This window comes from Argiope bruennichi, chromosome 1, assembly GCF_947563725.1.
Source record: "Argiope bruennichi chromosome 1, qqArgBrue1.1, whole genome shotgun sequence".
Classification (NCBI taxonomy): domain Eukaryota; kingdom Metazoa; phylum Arthropoda; class Arachnida; order Araneae; family Araneidae; genus Argiope; species Argiope bruennichi.
In genome coordinates, this window is record NC_079151.1 from 39,009,548 (window position 1) to 39,034,326 (window position 24,779).

Consider the following 24,779-nt stretch of genomic DNA (forward strand, 5'->3'; position numbering starts at 1 on the left):
AACGGCACACATACTTTCCAGGATTTGCATCGATACATTTAAGACAGATAATTTATTTTCTACCGAATTCCTCTGATTATAAATAATGAATATTCAAATGTTATATTTTAATGTTTATGAATATTCCTCTGATTCATCTGATGATTCCGAATTCCTCTGATTATGAATAATGAATGTTCAAAGGTTATATTTTAATGTTTATGAATATTCCTCTGATTCCTCTGATGATTCCGAATTCCTCTGATTATGAATAATGAATGTTCAAAGGTTATATTTTAATGTTTATGAATATTCCTCTGATGATTCCGAATTCCTCTGATTATGAATAATGAATGTTCAAAGGTTATATTTTAATGTTTATGAATATTCCTCTGATTCCTCTGATGATTCCGAATTCCTCTGATTATGAATAATGAATGTTCAAAGGTTATATTTTAATGTTTAAAATTTTAGCCTTTTTGGCTCTATAATTTCAAAACCCAAGATATACACGATGCGTTAACTTATTCATCGCCAGTGCTTACAGTAATTCTTTTTATCGACAAACGTCAACATTTTTGTAAGAATTTTAAATCATCCAAAACCTAACTATCTGCTTGATTTCATAATCAGGCATGCCGACCAAAAGTTGATAAATATCTAAGGTTACATAGAAAGAGTATATAATAGCTAATGGGTAGCCAAAGGTTAATGCGGCAACAATTTCTTTTGTTGTAGTCCTTATCAAAAAATCCACCTTAACCATTCAAAGGTGTTGTTTTATTAAGCGATCTTTATAAGAGCTACAAGTAGCTGAATAGAGACATATCTTTTTTTTTTTTTTGATGGATTTGAAATATTAATTGGAACCGTAAGACTTTTTTTTTTTTTGTATAGGTCTGGAGGAGCGAAAGTTGGAAAGTAAATATGTGCCATTGAGAAATTTGTTCTGTTACAGTAAGTAAGTATAAACTTATGAAATTATCTTAATTCTGCTTCAATTTCAATGAAAATTCCACTGAAATAAATTTAATAACCTGTATAAATATAACTCATCAATACATAGGATTAACTCTCTAAACAAGAAAATTTTTGACTTTACCATTATTTTAGCGAGTAGAATGGTTGATATTCCGATCACAGAGTTAAAAAATAAAATGAAATCAATGTTGAGACCATTATCTCCCAAGAGATTTGAACACAAATAGTCTGTCAAAAAAGAGAATTATAGAAGATTGCCCGAAATATTCTTGCATTTGTTGGATCAGTGACAATTTACTTCACTGTGGTACAGTACCGAACAAAACCGTGGCCCTTAGAATGATAGCATTTTTAAGAGCTGCAGAAAATAATAAGAAAATATCAGTCCTTACCTCCGTTCCAATTGCCGTCGAGTCTTTACTGTTTAACAAAAGTGTTCAGAAGCTTAATTCCTTTTTTTTTTCTTGTGCTGCAGACAAGAAAAGCAGGGAAGAAAGAAAGAATTGCTTTCAATCGTGCTTGAATTACACACAAAAATCAGAACCAAAATGAATGAATGAATGCTTGTTTTTATAAGGATTCCAACTGCCTAATTAGTTCAGAAGAACTGTGAAAGCGGCAATTCCATGTCATATCTGTAAATCTGAACTGTGGAATACGTACCTTCTAAAATAAATTACCTGCATTCTAAAGAATTTTTCATGTTTTTGATATGATTATTGGTCTCTCTCATTGAACTTAATTTTTGACATCTTATAGATGATTAATCAGGCATAATGCTATGATTTTATCCGAATAACTATGTTAATCTTTATTTTAATAAGAGAAATTTAATAATTTATATGGACCAACATGAATGCTATTGGTTCCGAATTTTTTATTTCATCCCTAAGTTTTACTTAAGCTTCTAAGCGAACATACAAGACTACTTCTTAAAAATATCAGAAAGAAAAAAATTAAAAAATTTATTGAAACTAACTTCCTTTAAATCGCCATTTTACATTTCAACCAAAAAGTTGAAAGCAGCAAAAAGTTAAATAAATTATCAATTAAGAAATATCACAAATGCTTATCTAGGTGAAGATGTCAAAAATCTATTACTTAATTAAATGGTTTTTATTGAAGTTTGTAAAACTATCGTAATATTAGTATATATATATATATATATATATATATATATATATATATATATATATATATATATATATATATATATTAGATTTGCGATTTTTTATTCTTAATGAATATATAGAAAAAAGAATAAAAATTCGCGAATCTAATCTCGGAATTTTCGATATCAGAGACACTAGATGGCGCCATGAACTTCATAAATATGTCTTTCTTTCGTCAACGGTTACGTAAATTAAATAAGAAGAAAGAAGAAATTCTTACAACTTAAGCTTTTATAATTTTCTATTTCAAATTTCATTTTTATAACAGTAAATATTACTATAATTTTTCTTTTCAGAAATGATACAAAATACAAAAAGTAAATTTTAGATAAAAGCGCCATTCAGACAGATGGAATTATTAATATACAGAATAAACTCCTTTAGTAAAATTTTCAAACAAGTAAAATAATATCAAAATTCCATATTCTTTATTAGTCGAAAAGCAGTTTAGATTTTAAAAACAGTTTTTATCTTTACTATTGTAACAGTGCATCGAAGTGTACAATATGGACACTAGATGGCAGCTCGGTCAGTTAAATGGAAGGCAAACGAGTGAAAGTAAGAAAACTTGATATAAATCTCTTGCTTGGAATAAACATAATGCATGAATTAAACTTATATTTCTTTAAAAAGGCATAATTAGTTATGATACACGATAACAAAGCTTTTAGCATGTAAAATTCTTAATTTGTTTCAATTAAGCTTGTAAATACCTAAAATAAATACAAATAAAGTGTTACTTATTTCATTAATTGTTGCTCCGAATGCAGTTGCAAATATACAATTAATTGCAGTGAGGCAAACACAAATTGTGTTCGCACTGATTGCAGAGATATCACAAATAATATATTTGAAATGAGAATGTAAACTTCGATATTGTATTGTCCGTTAAAATTTTCGAAGCATACATAAGCTACATTTGTTTTCAGTTTGTTGTTTTAATATGTGAAAACTGTTTATTGAGGTTTAAAATACCATATGTCATTATTGATTTCGGCTTTATATCGAAACTTCGTACGTATTGTTGTGGGCTTTTTTTTGACAGACGACAATTTGATACAACAGCAGAGATGTATTGCAGCCTTTAGAGGGGGAAGATATGAAAGAGGCGAACTTACATATTCCATAACTGAAGAATAAATAATCTAATCAATTTTAAGCAATAAATTGTTTTAAAAAACAAACCAAAAATGTATTATTTTAATACACAGTCTATCAATATCATAATTTGTAATTTTATTTTAATTCTACCGTACTCAATACAATGCAAATGTAAATGAACTTATTTGAAAAGTAAAATTTCCAGACTATATTTAAAAGCAATAACATAATGTTTATTTTTAAGATAATATTTTTCTGATTTTTTTTCTTCAATTTTAATAGATTCACTTTATTTCGATAACTTAGTTTAACAGGCCATTGGATGATATTTTAATTCAAATGTTTTAATAGGTTATAGTTCAGAAAGGAAAAATTAAACGAAATTTACTATTATTATTATTATTTAAAGGTAAAGGGAGATTTTTAAAAAGAATTTTATATACTTTATTATAATTTATATAATATTTGGATAAATTAATTTTCAAACAATTATTTTAGAAAAATAGCGCTGTTGGTGATTCTGGTCAAAGTTTTATATCCAAAAAAAAATTAAGTCATTACCTGAATTTTTATTTATTAACTGAACTTAACTTAATTTATTAACGCATTTTTAATTTAGTGCGTTATTTCTTATTGAAAGAAGTTCAGTTAAGTTAATTAGTCCTTATTCGTATATTTAAAAATACATGATTTCCAATCTTTTTTTTTTTTTTTTTTTTTTGTCTGAAACAGAAATTAATTTTAATACACCTACATATCTTCCTCAATCTAAAGGTTACTATATATCTCTACTTTTGTATCAAACTGTCGTCTGCTTGATATAATAGCTGAATTCAATAGTGACATATGGCATTTTAAGCCTCAAAAATAATAACCGCATATGAAAACAACAACTTGAATACAGATGCAGTTTATGCCTGTTTTGGCCAATTTAACATACGACGTTTTAAATAAACAATGACTATATTATTAAATATTCATCATTGACAGATACCGACTTCCGTAGTATCATATTTCTTTTTTTACTCATAATCAGTGACATTTATAGAAATAAAATAGTTTTTTTTTTTTAATCCTCTTGAAAAATTGTTTTCGTTAACCTCAATAGGAGCTTCTGATGCTCCAACTTTTTATTACGATGTATCAGCGTTAAATGTATCTTTTTTAAAAAAGGAAATTAAATGGTGAGTGTTTAACAATAATGCTGCCTGTATCATTTTATGCAAAATATTCATTATTCAAAAAAGTAATGTCCAAGTTCAAAAAGATATTTATCAATGTAATTTTATAAAATACTATCGCAACGGAAAAGCAGAAAATTTTTTAAGACTTGAATTAAGCATATTTAGGATTCTTCAGTTTCATCAATTTTCATAAAACATTTTAAACTAGTTCTTTTTTTCAACGACATGATGACGATTTTGAAATCCATACTTCTCTTTCGCTCTTATTTAATGATTACTAGAATCTTTTAAAGTAGTTTTTGGTTATGACTAATACAAATAATATATATAAGTTGTAAAAAATTAACGTTATTATTTTCCAGAAAATAAATATTATCTGGAGAATTTTCTATCATAGGAAAATGTGAAAACCATAAAATAAACCATTACATAAGATGGGCCAATATAAAATAAATTTTGGTTGTGAAGGTTAAATGAATATTCTAATCTCATTTATTTTTGGAATGACTGTGACGTATATCCCAGTCATTATTTTTAAATAATTGATTCATTAAAAATAATGAATTCATAAAGTATGTTCTCTTTTACATCTTATCTGAATTTCTGCTGTAGAAATATATCAAAATTAAAATCCCCTACGCGCAATTTAACTTAATACATTGCAAAAATGCGATTATTCTAATCTATGCGATTATTCTAATCTAAGTAGGGTATCATTGCAATGTTATGATACAGTAGGGTATCATAACATTGCAATGATACCCTACTATATAATTTAAATCATGGTTATCCCAATTAATTTTGAATGATTTAATTATTGATAATTCTTTTGCTCATTTTAATTGGTCAAAAAGGTAAATTTTCGCAAAAAAACAACAACAACCCATTAATTTTTTTAACTTATTTTAATTAAAAATAAAATTTTAGAATAAATGTTATTTCTCTTAAATGATTATTTTTATTGCTTATTTGCTCAATTGCGATTTAAGGATAAAATTCATAAAAATACAAGATTAAAATAAATGTGGATGTAAGAGAAATATTTTATTTGTTTGTAAAAGGATGTAACAACACGTGATTTATAGTTGAAATTATACTTATCCAGAATTATCGTTAATATTTTATTTATATTCATATTTCAGGCTCGTGCAAAAAAAAAACCATTTTTAAAAACATTATAAACCCCGATTTTACAACCTCTCGAAGGAAAGGAACAGCTATGTTCGAGACAGATCCTCTGTCTTTTCACAAATTCTGGAATACAGCGAATGCCCGTTTTCACAGCGCGAACGCAGAAGCAACCGTTGGACAGCATTTTCTTCGCATAAATTATGGAGCAGAATAAATTTTCTCTATTATTGCGTTTGAGGAACACTAATAGCAGATGCACAATAGATTCCAATTTCAATTTATTTCATTAAGTAAAGTCTCGACGATGTAGCTATTTAGTAAGTTTAATTGCTTAAATTAACTAATAGAATTTTTTTTTCAAATACCGCAATGCATATACCTAAATATTAATTTACAAATTGGCAACACAGAGTTATTATCAATTCCAAAACAATTTGCGGTTTGTCTAATTAATTTCAACATCACGCCATGGAGATAGTACTTTCCTTCTCTCATATACAACAATTTTTTAAAACTTATTTTACTCATTTGCTAAATTTTACGAATCTTTTTCGTTTGATTTTGTTTTTTTATTTATTCTGAAAGCAATTTTACTCATTTGCTAAATTTTACGAATCTTTTTCGCTTGATTTTGTTTCTTATTTATTCTGAAAGCAATTCATTTTCCTCTTTCGTTTAAATGATTTTTCGAGAAAAAAAAACCCTTTCTATTTTATGATTTACAGCGTATAGAAAACACTATACAAAATGTATTATTACAGATCACATCAAACGTAGAAGCTTCAACAATTTCTAAAACATTCAGTTTATTTTTTTTTAACTCCATCCATTCTTTAACTCTAACTAATCTATACATCTGTTTAAAAGAAGGGTTTGGGCAGCGTCTAGACGAATCTATCACACCTTTAGCCATGAAACATAGCTGGTCTCAGAGACGGCTCAATATAAAAGTTCACATTTTAAATTTCATGAAGAAAATTTTTATTTAGAATTTTGAAATAGCCCACTTTGAGCAAATAATTCTCCTTCGATTCATTTGCGATAATAACTCGAAAAACATTCGAGGCATAATCGGATAGAATAATAAATCAGTGAAGTTCTAATGAAATTTGTTTTAACCTTTCAGTGCATCGTGTAATCATTTGGATACATGTTATTATATACATTTATAAATTTCACATGACTGATCCAAGGGGTAACAATCAATGCTTAGAAAAGCTTTTTTAAATGCTTTTTGTTAAAAATCTGCAGAAAAGAGCGATAGGTTATGTTACTGGTAATAGAATTAGATTTAAACTGAAAACTAATTAAAATACAAGGCCGGTTGTTGCATAAACAGTTCTACCACTAAAAATGCAGTCTCTCTCTTTTTTTGCTTCGTAAAAAAATATATTGGTAAAACGGGGCTTTTATTTTAATGGCAGAATTGTTATAATGTGATTTGTGTTCATAGGATATTTTTTAAATTTATAATGTAACCATTTGGTACATTTTAATTTAATTTTACAAAAAAAATTTAATTTAATTTTAAAAATTTTCAAATAATTCTCTTGAATTATATGCAGCTTTTCAAAACACACACATTATATATATATATATATATATATTGTAAAAAAAAAGTCATGCATTGTAGGGTTAAACATTTAGTGTAATTAAAGGAATTTTGAGAAATCTTTTTTAAAAAGTAATCAATTTTTATGAAAAATTTTAAAATTTTCTGCTTTCAATATTTTGAATTTTTTATCTTTTTCAAAAATGTAAGATAATAACTGGAATATTTCTTTCAAATTGAATATATTGGCAATGGAGAAAAAAAAATTTCCTTGATTTTTAACTAATTGTTCCATTTTTTGATGAGTTTAAACATTTTTTTTTTTCTTGATCTGTAATAGAAATGATAGGAAACATTTATTTTGGGTTCTACTATTATCGGCTTAGAAAATCGGAAATCTTTTGCAATCTTGACACAAGAAGCTAATGGGAATTAATATTCTAAGAATCCTTCCGCTGCAACGCTGTGTAGTACTTGCAAGTACATGTGCATTTTACAATATTCTGAATAAAACACATATTTAATCACATAAAATGATTACATGGATAGAAAAAAATAGAATGATTATTTCTCTTTTATTAACTACTCAGAATAAATGTCTACTACATTTCAATCCTATTCCATCCGAGGAGCAACTTAATACAATTCTATTACAGCTTAATATTTTCTGAATAATATTTATCAAAGAAAAATGCATATTTAATTTCTAAATTTACCGTAGTTTCTAACTTAAATCCATCGAGTGCTATTTAGCACAGTCTGCTCATTTTCAAAATTTATTTTCTATATTAATTTATTATTTCCTATAATATATTTATATATTCAACAAAGCAGAACAATATTCATAAAATATTTCGTGTTCTTAAATTTTATTCTAAAAGACTTTTTCGCATTGTTACGAACCTGTAATTTTGCTTTCTTACTCATTTAATCTTATAGTAAGGAAGAGAGATTTACAAATATTTTAAAAGATGCCAAGTCAATCGAGATTGACTCCCGAACTTGGTGATATAAATAAAATAAAAAAAAATACAGGTTCTAAAAAATAAAAGAATTATGAGGATATTTCTACAAATAGTCCAGATATACAGATTATTCCAGAAAATTCTATATCTTGTTGGGAATCTATAAAAGACAAAACGATCTCACAAAGATTAAATTCTCTCTTTGGAATATTGATCGTTGGGCAAGATTATGAATTATTTTAAACTGAGCACTGTTCTGTTATTTTAACTAACAATTTGCTGATTAATGATGTGTTATTAGCATTTATAAGTGCTTTTCTATTTGTACAGCTTGGATATGTTTTTGACCCCTGTGCTCAGTCTTTCCCAGAATATTCATAGAATAGTCACTTTCTTTTATTCGGCGTTTTTGAATCTCTTTTACTGAGCACATAAAGGGCGATTCTCAAAACAATAAATTGTTCATTGATTGCATTACTTTAACCAAATGCCAATTATCACTTTATGCATTCCCGGTTCATTTGTTCAGAATACTTCCGATAACACCAAAGAGAAACTAAGTAATTTGCTATGCAAAATTAACCTTACTTCAAAACTTGTGTAAATAGTTACTTTTGTTTATAACTAATTTTTTTTAAAATTACAAGATTAGAATTATTTTTTCTCAAGTTAGTTGAAAATATGCATTTTTGAATCGATTCTTAATTGCATAATTACGTGAAATTACATTTTATATTATTATTTATATTAAGAAACAAAAATAATATTGCAATTGCTAGTGAGTCAAGTAATATTACCTATAAATTATTTCGTGACGTATTATGTAACGAATTAAATAAATGCAATGATAATTATTTTAATTGTAGTTCAATTTTGAGACAGTATGTCTTTTTTTACAATAAATATATTTCAAGTTTCTTTATTAAAAATATAGAAGCCAAAATAAAATTGTAAAAGACATTTAAATGTCGATAGAAATATTCTAAATTAATTCGAATATTAATCACTTTCATAACATATTCTTAATTTCTACCGAGTGTTTTAAAAATTTCTTTCTTCAGGTAGTTATTGAGACTATTTCCTAAGAACACTGTTTTCAGTGCCTCATAATTACATGAATTCTTTTTGGCATCATATTATTTTAATAAACAGCTATACATTTCCTACTTTATTTTTTGAAAACTTTTTTTATAATTTTATTTATATTAGTTTCTATTATTATTTTTTTTTTAGTTCCCTAACACATTATTAGAAATGAAATAATTTTTTTTCCCAAATTCATTAATACTAGTGTTTTTAACTCCTCGGGATTCAATGATTTTATTTTTACTTTATATTATATATATATTATTTTCAAGAATTCTTCCTCTACATTTAAAAACACATTTTTCAATTTATTTTTTTCTCTTTCAGTATATTTCATGATGATAATTTATAAATAAAATGGAATCTTACAATAAATTTGTTCAAAAATTCAAAAACTGATCACGCCTTTCACAAATATTCAAAATTTAACTAAAATTAATTGACAATTGAACTCTGAAGATAGTAAAATATGTTACTGTTATGGTGAATACAGAATTGTGCAAAATTTCAGAACTCAGTCAAATTAAAGTTAACAGGTTTTTTTTTTTTTTTTTTTTTTTTGCTAAGGTTTAATTATTTTAGCTATGATCGACAGCTAATAGTTTTGGCTTTCATATATACGAAATATAGAGAGATAATCTTCAGAAAACACGAAAATGAAATTGTGACGAATCTCTAAATTTCAGATCTTAAAATGAATTCCAAATACGCATTGTTGACATTTTGTCTGTCTTTCCGTTTTACTCAAAAACACTGAGTTTAAAAGAATGAAATTTGGTATTCTGCTTTGACACCAAATTCGTAAAAAAATTCTATCAAATTTTGAGCAAAACCCATTTAGTAGATGTCTGTCTGTCCGGCAGTTCGAATATAAGCTAAAATGATAGATAACTGAAAAGCGAAGAGCGCTAAATGGATAAAATTCAGTACACAGATTCAACATCTATAGTAGAGACACCTAACAAATTTTGAGCCAAATTCAACAAGTGCCATCTGTCGGTCAGTAATTTCAGAAACACGTAAACATGATTACTCAAAAACAAATGACTTAAATATATCAAATTTGATACGCTATTTTACGATTACAATTGTAATTTCGTATCAAATGATGGTTTCAATCGGATGGAGAATGCGTCGAAGGCAAAAATTCGATTTTCGGATACTACGAACTGCCTGTCAGAGATTAATCATCATAAGAACTCCTTAAAGGATAGATAGATAGATAGGTCTTTATACTAAATTTGCATACTTCTATCAAAATTTGAGCAAACTCCGCTCAGAGGAAGTCTGTTTGTCAGGCTGGCTGTTCGAAAATAATTTAACATGATATCTACAAAACGAAGAGGGCTAAAGAGATAAAATTCGATACACAGAATTAACATATACAGTCAAGACACTTATCAAATTTTGAACCAAACCCAACAAAGGATTGACCGTCTGTCGGTCTGTACGTTTAGAAACATGTAAACGTGCTAACTGAAAGACGCAAAAATTTTAATGTAACAAATTTGGTATGTGATTTTTTTTTACAGTAAGTGTAGTTTGTGTCAAATATTTCAGTTAGTTGAGAAAAACGTGCCTAAAGCACAAATTTGATTTTCGGATACTATGAAATGCATGCCGAGGATTAATTGCCAAATAATTCGCCAAGGTTATAACACGATGGGTTCGGTAAAAATTTTAAATTCACACCAAACATTAATATTTCGGAACTATTGTGCGCCAATGCATTGCAAAAGGTTTTCTGGGATAGTACCTTTATTAAAGAGTATGCGAGCGGGATACTTATTCTGCCTTATTCAAAAGTCTGTGAAGATCATTCGATAGTATCTGTATCATTTAAACCCAAACAAGATCTACAGTACACTCCCGATTATCCGCGGAATTGGGTGGCGCGACCGCCGCGGATAACAAAAATCGCGGTTAATCCAAAAAAAGCTAAAAACGGGTATAGCAAAAGAGAAAACAATCATTCCAACTTTCAAAAATCGTTTTATGTACAATAAAGCGTAAAATAAACAGCAGGATATGTTTAACTAACGCTTACTATTTTAGTATATCACTCAAAACTAACCTAAAATGCATTTTGTTAATGAAAACAGAAAAGTGCTTTGTACTTACGAGAGGCGTCAAGGATACACAGAAAAATTAATACATATGTCCTGTTTTAATACTGTAATGTATTATGTAATTACAAAAGCATAACTGTAAAACTACACCTTTTTGAAGAAATCAGTCATTTGTGTTTGCTTCTTGCTTTGGAAGCATTTTCTCTTTGCTTGGAAGTAAAAAAGAAAACTTTGTGCGGCAGGCGCGGATAATCGGGAGTCTACTGTACATTCGAAATTGTTACAAACATTCAATCAATCATAATTAATTGAAATAATGAGTCAAAAACACAAAATAAATATGCGCGATAAATTTATTTCAAAAGCTTTTTTTTTTGTTTCCTTCTCTTAATCTTACATAATTTTCATATTAAGACAAAAGGAATTGTAAGAGGAGATTCTTATACATCTTGAAGAGACATGGAAGAAAAAGCACAATAAGAGGAGATATACAGGCATCATAATATATATTATATGTATATATGTACAATAATGCCAGAGAATAATATGAACGCCCAAATATTTCATATTTTGAGTTCATCGTTCCAATCTTCGATGCACTGGAGAGGGGCGTTATGGACGATGTCATCTGTACGACCACCTTGGAAAATCGTGTTTTTTAAGAAGGAAGCTCAGCTTTGTATTATTATTATTATTATTATTATTATAGATTTATCTTTGACCATCGTCACGTTGTATAAGCAGTGTTATATATCACAAAGCAGTACATGGGTAATGGAGGCCCCATATGTTTGAAAGCTTGAAGGTGACAGGTCAGAACAACACGGAGAAAAACAATAAAGAATACAGGGTTTTGTGAAGATGAAAAAAGGTGCAATTGGTTGATTCAAAAGTGGTAAATAAAATAATTTACACATTTTTTTAGTGTTAGGTTTGGTTTATGATTTGGATTACGTATTGGTGTTTTATTTCGGGAAATATTCCCATGTTATTACCGGTTCCCCTTGAAGTTAGTTATTATAGTTTGAAATGAAATAATAAAAAATATTCGATGTAAAAGTAAATGTTCTGATATGTAATTGATTATGTTTCTTTTTTTAAAAATACAACAGGTAATTTTTTTGATAAAGTTACAATAATTTAAATTAAAAAAATGATTCAAACACTTGTAAAAATTTTGATTATTCTGATGGTATTAGTTCTATTAAAAATATTTACTATGAATATTTTCGGTAGGCTTTTCGATACAGATATGTATATATTTTATATATTATTGCATAAATGGATATATTATTATTATTATTGCAGTGCTAATCAAATGTGATTATCGTGATATTTACTCATTAAATGTAGAACGCGTTTTTTCCAACCTTTTTCAACACGAAATATAAAAAAAGATTTTTTTTATTATTATTATTATTTTTTTTTAAAGAACGGATCTTTACGAGATAATACATTCATTAATGTAGAATGTGTCTTACTTTAGACGATCAATATTTTGGAATAGCAATATTTTATTTAATTAATAAAATGTTGATTGCTATTATTATGGTAAAAAACGTATTCTACAAATATTATCTTACTAAAATTCGTTTCAACTTGTTTCATTTCTACAATGAAAACCTTATGAAGGAAGAAAAACATAAATTTGCCTTGAAAATATCAAAAGTAAAGTAATTTCAAAAGCATTTTTAAATGTTTCGAAATAAAAGCACCCAAAAGTAATCCAAGTCATAATCACACATAACGATTACCAATTGAATTTACAATTTTTTTGATGTTTTTATATTCAATTTTCTGATGCAATTATCATTCAATCATTATACAAATATTACTGTAGAAAGACGTACATTACCATAGAAAATGAATTATATTCTTTTACATTAATATGCCCAGTTGGGTGATACAAAATGCTCACAAGTGGATAGCGTTCAGACAGCAAATGTAATAAAGCATTAAAATGTGAGAAAATTTAATTGGAACTATCATTTTTACTAAAACAAACAAAGTCTCCATTATGAAACATGGCAAAATATTTCTAAATTGAAATCCATGTACAGTTATTTTTAATCATTTCTGAGTATATGAAGTGATGAATTCATTTTATGATATGGATGAAACAATATATATGTGGTAGATGATTCCAGGATAAATACGCAACAATTAAAAATTGATGTTTCTAAAAAAAAACCCAACTTATTTTCAAACTTAGAATTAACATACATTGAAATGAATTCGTAAAATAGTTCATATTAAAGCAGCAACAGCTCCAGCCGAAATATTGCTAACTAACTACAGGTAAATTTGACAATCATATGTCCACATATTCATTTTTAAAAACATTAATATGAATTATATTCATAAAATCTTTACATATATATAAAAATGAACAAAATAGAATTAAAAATTAATTCCATCATTTCCAATAATCTAAACTGACTTCCGAATAGATTGAAAAAGAATTAATCCTAACATTTGATCTTTTAAAAATATCTTCTAAAAAATAATTTAAATCTTAAGAATTTAAAATAAATTTCATTTAGTTTCAATTTACGTATCCAGCATTTGGATATATAAGCAAGGAAACAAATAAAAATAATAACCAGTCAAATAATATTCTTTTGAACCTTTTAACAAAATATTTATAGACAAAAATTATTTTGTCAATTATTTTTAATTGGAAACATAGAAAAATCTAAGGAAAGAATCTCAGTATTCGCTTACTGATGAGATTTTAATAATCTTAGTGATTATTAAGCTTTCTTTTAAGCATACGATAATTTTTCAGATTTTTAATGTTACAAATACATAATACATTTATTATTATTAGTATTAGTATTTGTATTTTTCATTTTGTAAAAATCAATAATAAAGAATCTGCTTAAAATAATATTGGCTTATGACATAGCTGAGTTTTTTCAAAACATAAAAGGTAAACAATACAATATGTGTCAATGACATATTAACAAACTTTATTACTATTATTAAGTTCGAGCGCTGAGTACTCTTCTTGCCGTTACTGACAGACTTATTACAATCCGCGCTTGAGCACCAAATGCTCGTGCTATTTTGAATGCGCATGTGTATTTCTCACAAGTTATTTTTCTCAAATCACAATTTTTAGAAATCACTTTATGCTCTCATATAACATTTTCTGTCTGAACGCTTACAAGAAAACAAAAATTTAACGATCAATATTACGCCACTACAATCGCTGATAAAAAGAGAAAAAACTGTTAGAAGGCAAAAAGACAAACAGAATGGCGTATTTTCCGATTAAGTGCTAACTCTGAGAGAGTGTGTGTAGTCGTCATCAGTGCAAATTGTACCATGTAAGGCTAAAATTGTTGTGTACTTAATTAGCACCTTCATTAGGTAACTGGAACAAAGGTTGAAAAGGCATCATTAAAGGAGAATTCTATGACTAGACAATTACATTGCTTCTAGTAGGTGACTCCGCACTCTACCTTAATATGATGGCATTCGACACAAGAAAGTTCGTAACACGACTATTTTAAATATAAAGATAGATTAATGCAGAAAAATGACTAAGGGAAGGAAAATTTGACCACAGTATCGAAAATCTACGATATAATAAATGCAAAAGTTCAAATCCTCCATCATTTCATATTATTGCACATGCAATTCAATAAAACAAAGCACAAAAATAATCATATTATGCATAATTTTTATTAAAAATTAATCCCACATTTAATTTTTAATTTAAAAAATCTGCTAATATTTACATATATAGTAGAGCGTCAATAATTCAATCTCACAATTATCTTCAAAACACAAACTTTTAAGTTGAAACTTTATTTTATTAATTAACGTGTTAATTAACTTATAGTCAATTCGTTTTGTATTGAAATATTTAATCATACCCAGTTAACAGGTTAAAAATAATTGGGAGAATTTTTTTTTATTTATATACAAAGGTTAAAACCGTTGTATATAAATAAAAAAAAAATAAAAAAAACTTACTTACTCAACTTACAACAAAAGTTGATTACAAAAACTCATTTAAGAAGTTTATTTAAATGTATTTATTATTTCTGAATCTGAATTTATATCAGAATTATATTAATTTAAAGGCAAGATCAAAAATTTATATATTTTGATAATTTTAATCATTTTTTAAATTTTATATTTTGAATGTGAAATAAAATTAAAGTAGCAGATGCTATCCAAAACAAATTTGGAGTAGAAATTTCAGTTTATCATATTTCCTGTGCTATCTACAGCTGTCTTAATTTAATTATAGCTTAGAGACAGCTAAAAAATTAGTAACTCGTTTTATTTGAATTTGGAATAAAATAATTATAATTTTCAACATGTTAAAAGTAAAAATGTAACTAATCTATCCATTTTCTAATCTTATGTGAGAATATATATCAAAACATAAAATAAATAAAAAATTCTCAAACAAAAATAATTAATGAGAAAATCCTAAATTACAAATATAAACTAATGCTAAAGTAGACAACTGTTCATTGATACTTAATATCACAATAAACAAACATTCTATGCTTTATTATACTATGAAGTGCTATATTAAAACGTATAATATATTGTATTACACTTTACACAAGTTTAATAGCACTGTTTTTATTGTGAGTGATGAAATTATTGACGCTCTACCATTTTATTCAATTCTACTCTTCCTTTTTAAAGAACTTTAATACAAAATAAACAAATTTATTTTCAAAACAATTACGCTTATCACTTAGCAAATAATGAGATAAATAATCATATCTAAATAATAATAAGACAAAAAAAAATTGCACACTACCCTTGTTAAAAAACTTTGGTATTTCATTTCCCCCTTAAAGATGCCAACAACCTCTGCTCCGCAATGAAAAACAGACAGCAGCAAAAAGTTATACCTGTCAGTGGACGTTCGAGAATGGTGGAAGAAAAAGGGATTGGAAGATTCAGGTGTTAGAAAAACGATACACTTAGTGGTGAGAAAGGATCACACATTCAAAATTCACGAAGAAAGGATGTAATCGAGAAAAATCTACGTGGTAATAAAATAGAAAACATTCAGATGCACTGAAAAAGGACTGGAATGGGAGGAAGCAGAAATATATATATCTATATATATATCTCATATTATGTATATACAACGACACATTGGATGGTTACAAGGGTAGGAAAAATACAGTGACTCCACAGAAAGAGTAAAGAAGAAATGAAAGAGTACAGTCGGCAGGCAAACAGGGCAATTCTCAGTAGTTGTAAATTTGTGACCGATTAACAAGTGAGACAGGAGTGGTTTTCTTGGAAAGAAAACAACTCTGGACTACATTCGTCAACAACCTGTTTACAAAGTGCTTTTACGGTGAGGTTCATCAACAAAGTGCAACATAAAGGACGCAACAAACAAATATTAACTCTAAATACTATAATATATAAAACTAGACATTTTTTTTATTTGGCTTTCTGTAATGGAAGCTCACTATATGAAAAAGAACATATTCATGCTAAAAAATAAATCTTTGGCATTTAGATAAATGAATTGTTGACTTATTATTGCTTTACGTATTTTTAAAGTTAACAGATTATTATCATTTTTTATAAAAGTCATGATGCTTGAGTTTTATAATTACAAATATGAAGAAATATAAATTGTAGAAATATTGGTAGAAATTTTATATTCCATTTAAAAAAGCGTAACTGAGAGGTTTAATTAAACATATTTCTTAAGTTTTTTAAGACAACTTATTCATTAAATGTTCATTTATTTTAACTTACTTATCATTCGTTTATTTAACTTATTTTATTAAACTCATTTACTCTAAAAATTATTTTTACATATATTTCATAATTAGTTAAAGACTTAATGAAACAATATAAATTGGATAAAATAGTTATGAATTTTCTTAATCACTTTAAAAATTAAAACAAGCACCAAGCCTTCCATAAAGAGCTGAAAATATTCAACAGTCAACTTCAGACATAAGAAAACCATAAGTATTGAAATATGATTTCCCGGTTCATTACTGGTAAAAATAGGTTAATCAAAACTGATATGAATTTTTGATACAGTTTAAAATATTGCACTTTTGATTTAAAATAATTTATATATAAAAATTTCACACATTTACGATTAGTATTCTGACTAGAAGATTAAACTTTCAGATCTTTTTTTCATTAAAATAAAATTTTACAAACTGAATTCTATATAATATTTTATTTACAAATAAAAATATAAATAAATATGCAACAAAAAAAATTAAAATTTAATTAACTTAAAATTAATATATAAGTTTTTAAAGTTTCATAAAATACAATATTATGGTTTTCTTCCATATCTGAAGTTTTACATATTCTAAAAAAGAGACATGTAAAATATGACTAGCAAAGAATGAGTTGCAAAAAAAGCAAGCCCATTAAAAACTATTTTGGCATCTATTCTACAAAAAGCACCGTTGTTGATAGAAACGTCATTAGATAATAATATATAATTTATTTTTTTTAAGAATCGGCATGGCGAAAGCACCTTTTGGACGATAATGGCTATATAACAGCATTCGTTGCAAATAGAAGCACTGATCATGTCAACATTATTGGCTTTTGCACAATGGCCAAAGTAATAAAGAATGACTTTAAAAAATATTACTAGTACAAAACTGCAGAAGCTAAGAAACTACTATTAACAGCAGTACATAATATTATTACCATATCATTTGGGTACAGAAAAATATTCCTTACAGATATACAAATTGTACTTGTTGACAATTTCAAAGTAGCATGAATCATCCCTGATGAATTTTTTTAAATCTGAACTTTAACATTCAGAGAGACTTAACATTTACAATATATCACTACTAATTGTTCAGACTGAATGAATAAAAAGATCTCTTATACAACAGAAGATGATTCGGAAGCCTTAGTCCAGAAAAAGGGAATAAAAAAGTGAATAACATTTATTTACTTTTATCATTTCAGAAATGATTGATTCCGATGTGCATATTTCAAACTTAAGAATATATACATTATATATATATTCTCATGTCAAATATGCATTAAAAATATATATTACTGTCACCACATATTTTGGCCTCAGAAAAATCAGTAAAATGTGGTTAAGAAGTTAATAAATCTATTTCAAAAGAATGTTATATATATGTAACATAGTTAACTTTGTATAACTTTATACATTTGGCACATTTTTACAGTATGCAAGTAAAGACACTTTTAAAAACTTATAGGCTTCTAACAAACTCAAAGTTTTGTTTTATTTCAATATGTGCAACCAGAGCATAACATTTGCTTTAATTTTCTTTTTTGTATTTATTGTTCAATTTAAAATAAATTCATATGCAAGTAAGATTGGATAGATACAATATGATCTCATATAAAAATATTACAAAGATTTTACTTCGTTATTGCTTATAGATTCATGGAGGATGAATTTAAAGAGGACTTTAAACTAACAAAACGTCTCAATAGAACATAATCGAAAGGAATAGTTAAAAATCTTCCACGCCTGAATAAAAATGGGAGGAATAAAAGAGAAAAAGAGCGAGACACTAAAAGAGAATCTTGAATTCAAAAATAAGAGGGAATGTTACATCAACAAAATAACTAAAATATTTTTATATAAAAAGATATAGCAACATTTACGATATTCAAATAGCTACGTTATAAACTAAAACAAAAGTCATTTAAAAAGGATCTTAACAAAATGAAGCAACAAAACATACAATTCTTTGGTTAAGTCATTACACAACTTTCTGTACACGCAAAAATGTCCTCATCGGACACATATAAGTTCAATATTTCCTTTTAAATATTAAACAAATACAAAAGTATAAAGTCTTCATACACTAGATATAGTTTAGACTAAAGTGATATATTTCATAACATGACATTCAATACAAGTTAACAATACAAAAATTGCAGAAGCTTTGATTTTATTTTCAATACAGTTTTTAGCTGTGTGAATCACAAATTAGAAGGAATTATTCCCTTACAAACAAAGGAAATATCGCACATTTCTTTTTTCGTTTTTTTTTCTTCGAATTCAGTTATTTAAATTCACATATTTTTCGCTGTCAAGAAAAATAACTCCATCTTTTACAAGCGCACATTTGATACAGAATCAAGAAATACATAAAACGTATTATGTATTTCAGTTTTTAAATTCTCTGAAAAATAAAACAAAATATACTCCTAAATAATAATAATAAAAAAAAAAACGCACTATGAACTTGTTTGGCAACCAGTAAAAAGACCATATCTGTTTTTGTACAACTTAAAAAAAAATTGGCACATGATTCTTTGTCTTCGTTGAAATGAAATATTATATTTTCTCATGCTAAAACATAGCATAAATATAATTGAAGAATGTTTTGCTTTGTAAAACCCGATACAAAGCTCATACTGATGATGAGAGTGGATAAAAAGAAGCGGGCCTGTAAAAGAGCCGTCTCTTCGCGGTTCACATGGAAGAGGAAGAGACGCGTCACTTTGAGAGAAGCACATATCAAATTGATTAGAGCTGATGATGTAGTGAAGGAGAGATACGTAGCAAATGTGAAAGATACAGGACAATCAAAAAGAGTAGGAGAGTGGGAAAGAGGGAGATATAAAGGCTGGAAATCACTCATGGTAGGGCTTGCAGTAACTGTATCTGTGGTTCATGTGCTGGCTGTAGGATCCTGAGTGAGAGAACCTCTTGAGACATTTCTTGCACTGGAAGGGTTTTTCACCACTGTGCAGTCGCTTGTGCTCCGTTAGATGGTGCTTATGCTTGAAGGCCTTGCTGCACACGTCGCATTTGTGGGGCCTCTGACCTGGAAAGGAATCAGACTTAAAGTTGTTCATTGAATCAATCGTTATTATTAATAAGCAAACTTTAAAAAGAATTAATCCCAACACAAGAAATATATTGGACGCCGCTTATTATGATCGTAATTTGCTTTAAAATATATACAAAAATATTTGAAAAGTGTGATTAGACTCCTTTATCGTGTTATGTTATCAGTTTTGAAATAGAGAATGGACCGACCCATACTTTAGAACAGCATTAATGATTGACACTCACAGAATCTCTGTTCCATCTATAAGAAAATAATTGGGAGTAATTTTTAGCATAGGTTGGAATTCACATTCCTCTGCGCAGACCAAAAAAGACTGGACTGAGAGGACGGACACGCTGCAAAGTGCGGCATGAAATTTGTTTAATAACCATAAACCATCACTGTTGCTTGATTAGTGTGCTAAAAACAAAGTTGTACAGCTTAACAGTGAAATTTTACCTAAAATGAATCAACGCATACTGAGGCGCACTTGAAAATTTTACCTCCTCTTCTATTTTCAAAAATCGCGAGCAAAACAAAATGGTAAATGATGATGATTCCGACAGAGGTGAATATGTTCATCAAAAACCTTCCAATGAATGAGTCACGCATTAGACATCTCGAAACATGGCATGCAGCATCGTTCAAAAATTTTTATATAAGTCCGAATAAATAACTTTTAATGCATAACTCCCCATAAGCAATAATTAATGAATTTTTGTTTGTCCTTTTGGCAGTAGATAGCCTGATATATTTTTCTCTTCCCCTTGATAAATAAAAACATAATTGATTTTATCAGACTCAACTACTTTTATCAATCGGATAATATTATCAAAATTCTAGTCTTGAAGTGATAACTTGAAGCGGCAGCTATTGTACCACCAACGAGTAAACTTCAACTCCAAAAGGTTTCTCTCTATATATATATTTGTCTTAACACATAAAATACAGATCAATTTCAATTCAAGTGATAAAGGGTATATAATAAATAACAAAAATAAACCAAATTTTTAAAAAACAATTACACGCCAACTACGTGGTTCAAATTTGAAGCTGTGGTCTATGTCACCAAATTTCACTATTTCAAACATTTAATAAAGATCAAATTTATTTATTTAAATGCAGTTTTAAAAAAAAGTTTTTTCGGCCAAATAAATCTTTATATGGAGAAATGGTCTGGGAACAGCCAGTTTCTAAATAAACAAACAAAAAAACAAAAAAACATACAAAAACAAGCCTTGTGGGAGAAAAATAATTGTAATTGGATATTCCACTTTGTAATCGTAAATTTTCAATTACGGTTGTTGTTATTATTATTATTATTATTGAAAAAGGTAAAGACCAAACGTTTCAAATTCTATTGCAGATTATACATAGCAACAAAATAAATTTTAAAATAATCAATATTTTTATGAAATTCAATTCCAGAAAAAAGGACGTACATGTAAAACTATTTTTACCCTCGGTATTCAATTAAAACAATAGCTTTCAATAACTATTAATTTCATTTATAAATTAATCACAAATGTTACTCATTACGAAACATAACTCTGCTGAAATAATTTACGAATGATTTGATATTAAAAAAAATTTAAAAACATAAAAATTCCATATTAGAAAAATAAGATTTATGTGAGCATAATGCTTACCTGAATGCTCATATTTGTGTCTGGCTAACGAGCTTTGCTTGCTAAACATTTTATCACACTGGTCACAAGCGTACATGCCTTCTTCGCTCTCGACTTTGTGAAGTTTCCAGGATTTCCTGATCTTGCCCGAACCCCCGGAGTCTTCTTCGGCACCAGGGCATTCTTCCAGAGTGCTCTCATCGCCTTCTCCCTGGTGGAGAGAGAAAAATTATGAATGCTTTAAAATATTCAAATGAATCCACTATTAAATCCTGTTTAATCATATATAATAATGCTGAAGATGTTAAAAGCAAATATTTTATTTTTAATATCAATCATGATTCTTTCTATTTCACCGCATCTTACCATTTCATCCAAAAAAGTGCAAGAAAAACGCTTCCATACCATATATAAACATGATTTTAATATAAATATTATTATTATGTCTTCCTTATTATAATACGTAATTATTTATTTAAAAAAAAGTTATATTGCTTTTGAAAATGGAAAAAATGCGTCACTCCAGCAGGTGTCACAAAAAAGCACATAATTGCTTAGTTATTATAATATCCGTTTGTAATCCTTAAATAATTTTAACTCATGCATTTAATATTTATCCAGGATGAAATTGAAAGGGATTTCAAAATAAATATATTTAAAAAAAACAGAGACCTGAAGGACAAAATTTGAGACTAAACCGTTAAAAATCACTTTCGAATTACAGCGTCTTGTCAAAATGATCACAAACGAAACAAAAACCTTATAAATTACAAATGCGCATTAACACATTTATGCGTTTTCAAAGCATGCTAATATTATTTACAATTCATATTCAGAGAAACAGTTAACTTTATACTGGGAAACAGAAAAGACAATTTACAATTAGGTCAATAATAGGAATTCTATCTTTGAATTTGCTTAAAAATAATTTATCACGCACATTTTATCGCAACTGTACTCCTTAATTTACAATTACTTATAATACATGTAAAAATCAAAAATTTCCTATTCAGAACTAACAGCATTCAGAGAAACGTCATATAATTTACCTGATTCCACAAACGGGACTTTTTCACCCCACTGGGACTATATGGATTTCCATCCCCGGGTTCATCGGTGTGGCAATAAGAGCCAGTTGTGCCACTGGGACTGCTACTGTTGTCAGCATAGCTGGCTCCACCCGGTGACGGCATGCTGTGCGGTTGCTCGGTATGGGACGGTGATTTGTCCGGTGAGGACGGCAGAACTGTCACAGGTGACTTCGCACTCTGGGATGGTGGCCGGTGGTTGGAGATGCCCATCTGCATATACTTGAACAGCATGGAAGAGTGCACATTATTGTTTTGTGAGGTATCTCTTGCCAAATCCTCGTGCAGCTGGTGTGTGCTTCGGTTGTTGTGGACAGAGTATGGACTGGATACCTTTGGAGGAGTACGCGAAGACCTCTGGCTGAGATTGAGTACTTCGCTGTCACAATGATTTGATGGCGGAGAACGCGGGCTGTCGTTCTCGTTGTCACGAAAGTGGAAGCCTTCTTCTCGTCTCATCTTGACTGTCAGATCAAGAGGTTGATCATCATCTTGGCTAGGCGTTTCCACTTGTGGAGATCGCTCGGCGATCGGGCGAAACGGCAAGATTGAATTACAAGATGAAATAGCACCATTGTAACTAGGTACGATAGCTGACTGGTACGTAGGTCCGTTGCAGTGTGGGACAACTGCTGAAGGAAACGGAAGCCCCAAACTGTGTTGGTGTGGTGGAGGACTGTGAGTGAGATTTCCATTTACAGGTAAGTCTTTCGATCGCACCTGCTGACTGTGAAACCATTCTTGGACCGCTCTCGCAGAACATTTCAGGTCACGAGCTAGACGAATCATTTCTGATTTCTTTGGACGAGGATTCATTTGGTAGTGGTTTTTGAGTGTCATTACGCACTCCACACTAAGGGCGGATGGAGAGGTGCACACTCTGCCTTCTTCTCCAGACTCCCCATCGCTGCCATTTTCTGTTGTCAACTGTGGGGAGCCTGATGAACCAGACTTAGTTCGAAGTTCGGCGTTGAGAGGACAGATGTATCTCTCGTGTTGGTGGAGATCAACTTTGCTGTCGAAAAGTTTAGAACAGAACCGGCATCGAGCATCTAAGGAAGTACCAAAAAGGGGCGGGGATTTAGCTGGGTGACTTAGTAGCTCTGACAAAAGACCATTTTTGGGCCTTGTTGGTGACTTCTGCTGCTTGGTGACGGTTGCATCGACAATTTCTAAGATCCTCTTTACGGCATTCAGCTCGCCTTGTGGTTTTGGACTGGTCGCAGGAGAGCTCTCAGATTTTTCTAATTTAATTGAAGAGGAAGGTATAAGATGAGGTGGAGGCTGTGAATGTGTAAGATGATCCGACTCGCTTTCATACCTGCCAAAGAAGTGCAAGAACATTATTGTTTAAAATTCGAAAATAAAGTTGCAATATATATATATATATATATATATATATATATTTTTAAATTCCAAAATTTGGAACAACTGATTTTTTTTATGTGAAGAGTTTTTAATAGCTTACCTTCGCTGTTGCTGTTGCAGGAGATGTGCAACTTCCGGAAAGGGCCCCAGGGGCATGTGAGGATAAGGAGTGAGAGGATGGAAAGTGAGCGGCATAAAAGAATGCTGTGCCCTACTGGAGAAGTTGGTGAACCGTTCAGAAGAAGGCATGTATCCTGCGGGTATGAGCGGCATATCTGATGCAGTGGGAGATGCACCAGAGGATCTATACTTAGGAATGATTGGGCGGAAAGAGTTATTCTGCGTAGTTCCACGACCCCTAGGCGAGCGATTATCCACTTTGCGCACCTACAAACAGTAAACACGAAAAATATATATATAGATGTGAACAAAGTGTTGAAATTCACTAATTTGAAATTATTGCTGGCAATTTAATAACAATTACATAAAATCAACTAATAATTAACACACAGTCTCTTTATTTCAACTCGAAATAAACTAAATAAAAATAATGCTTCTATTGTGGTATACCTAGATACCACAATTTAGCAATCGTAACTCACGCTCAAATAATACATAAAATCTACATTAAATATTCAATTACAATCATTTACAGTACTAATAGT

At 28.8% G+C, this 24,779-nt stretch overlaps 1 protein-coding gene across 7 annotated transcripts in view; it reads right to left on the minus strand.

The window, feature by feature from the left end:
- Nucleotides 1-11,569: 11,569 nt before the first annotated feature.
- LOC129985561 (zinc finger E-box-binding homeobox 1-like) overlaps nucleotides 11,570-24,779 on the minus strand; it is a 558,704-nt gene continuing 545,494 nt past the window's right edge. For all 7 annotated transcript variants that reach the window (XM_056095373.1, XM_056095374.1, XM_056095375.1 and 4 more), the window contains 4 exons: nucleotides 24,215-24,501; nucleotides 22,708-24,067; nucleotides 21,680-21,869; nucleotides 11,570-20,024 (listed from right to left, as the gene is read on the minus strand). In XM_056095373.1, the coding sequence (XP_055951348.1) occupies nucleotides 19,831-20,024; nucleotides 21,680-21,869; nucleotides 22,708-24,067; nucleotides 24,215-24,501 (2,031 nt within the window). In that variant the 3' untranslated portion in view covers nucleotides 11,570-19,830. The remainder of the gene's footprint in view (nucleotides 20,025-21,679; nucleotides 21,870-22,707; nucleotides 24,068-24,214; nucleotides 24,502-24,779) is intronic.